We start from the raw sequence: 1,053 nt of genomic DNA, 5'->3' as shown, positions 1-1,053 counted from the left end.
GTACGCGACAGTCGACTTAATTTTTAGTAGATTTTTCATCATTATGTGTTGACATTTTGTGCTACGTGTGTACACATACATGATTTGTAGATTCGTTCTGTACTGAATATGCAAGTTTTATTCCAGTTCCAATGAGTACATATTTCAACTGGCATCGTGAGTACAATATCGACCAGCGCTTCAATTACGTAAATGTCTGTATCAAATATATCCTGGTCGCTTGAAGTTTGTTGTATGTCTATACCGCTGATTTTCTGCTAGATATTAGAATGAAAATATCAAATTCAACTTGGTCGCTTCAAGTCTGTTGTATGTCTATACCATCTACTTTCTAATACATGTCGCAAAATTCAGTATCTGAGCGATGAGGCGCAAGTGTTTTTGAATATTACTGCTATTTCAGATATTACGGCTGTTCTTGATGGGTTTGTTTGGTTCTAAGAACAGCCCAACGATTTTCACGTTCAACATTATACCCCTACAGATTTCAGTTCGCATGAGACCCCTAGGACATGTGAAAACCAAGGGGGCATCTGATCGGTACAACCCCGAACGGTGCTCACTTAGTGCGAAACTAACGAAAATGAATACAAAGCCTCAAGACAACCCAACTAGTGCAGACCCGGAGGTTACGAACGATGTCGTAGCTGCAGTCAATTCAGCTGTTGCTCAACCAGTCGTCCAAGATGACGAGCAAGGCAGTGGTATCAGTGAAGAAATCAAGGCAATAGATGATAGATCAGGAGTAAATAGTCCTGCATAGTCGCTTACAATTAAATTTTTAGGTTGATCTTCTCAGAATAATCGAATCGGAATACAACAATAGTAAACAATATATATATATATATATATACGTGTGTGTCTGTGTGTGTTTGTATGTGTGTGAAGAAGCATTGACTACACTTCCCGAACATCGCTCACATCATCGGAAACAACGAGGAGATTTGCTTAAATAGGAGAAATTATGAAATGAGTATATATATATATATATTTACATATACATACATACATACATATACGTACATACACACTCACACACACACACACACACAC

At 38.0% G+C, this 1,053-nt stretch overlaps 1 protein-coding gene across 1 annotated transcript; it reads left to right on the top strand.

Moving 5' to 3' along the window:
* Positions 1-496: 496 nt before the first annotated feature.
* SARC_17043 (hypothetical protein) lies at positions 497-752 on the top strand (the record flags this gene model as incomplete). The annotated part of the gene is made up of 1 exon (XM_014288857.1): positions 497-752. A coding segment is annotated over one exon (256 nt), but the record flags the coding sequence as incomplete, so codon positions are not given.
* Positions 753-1,053: the final 301 nt, after the last annotated feature.

This window comes from Sphaeroforma arctica (assembly GCF_001186125.1).
Source record: "Sphaeroforma arctica JP610 unplaced genomic scaffold supercont1.9596, whole genome shotgun sequence".
Classification (NCBI taxonomy): domain Eukaryota; class Ichthyosporea; order Ichthyophonida; genus Sphaeroforma; species Sphaeroforma arctica.
The sequence above is the reverse complement of the archived record's forward strand: the minus strand, read 5'-3'. Positions and strand labels throughout refer to the sequence as shown.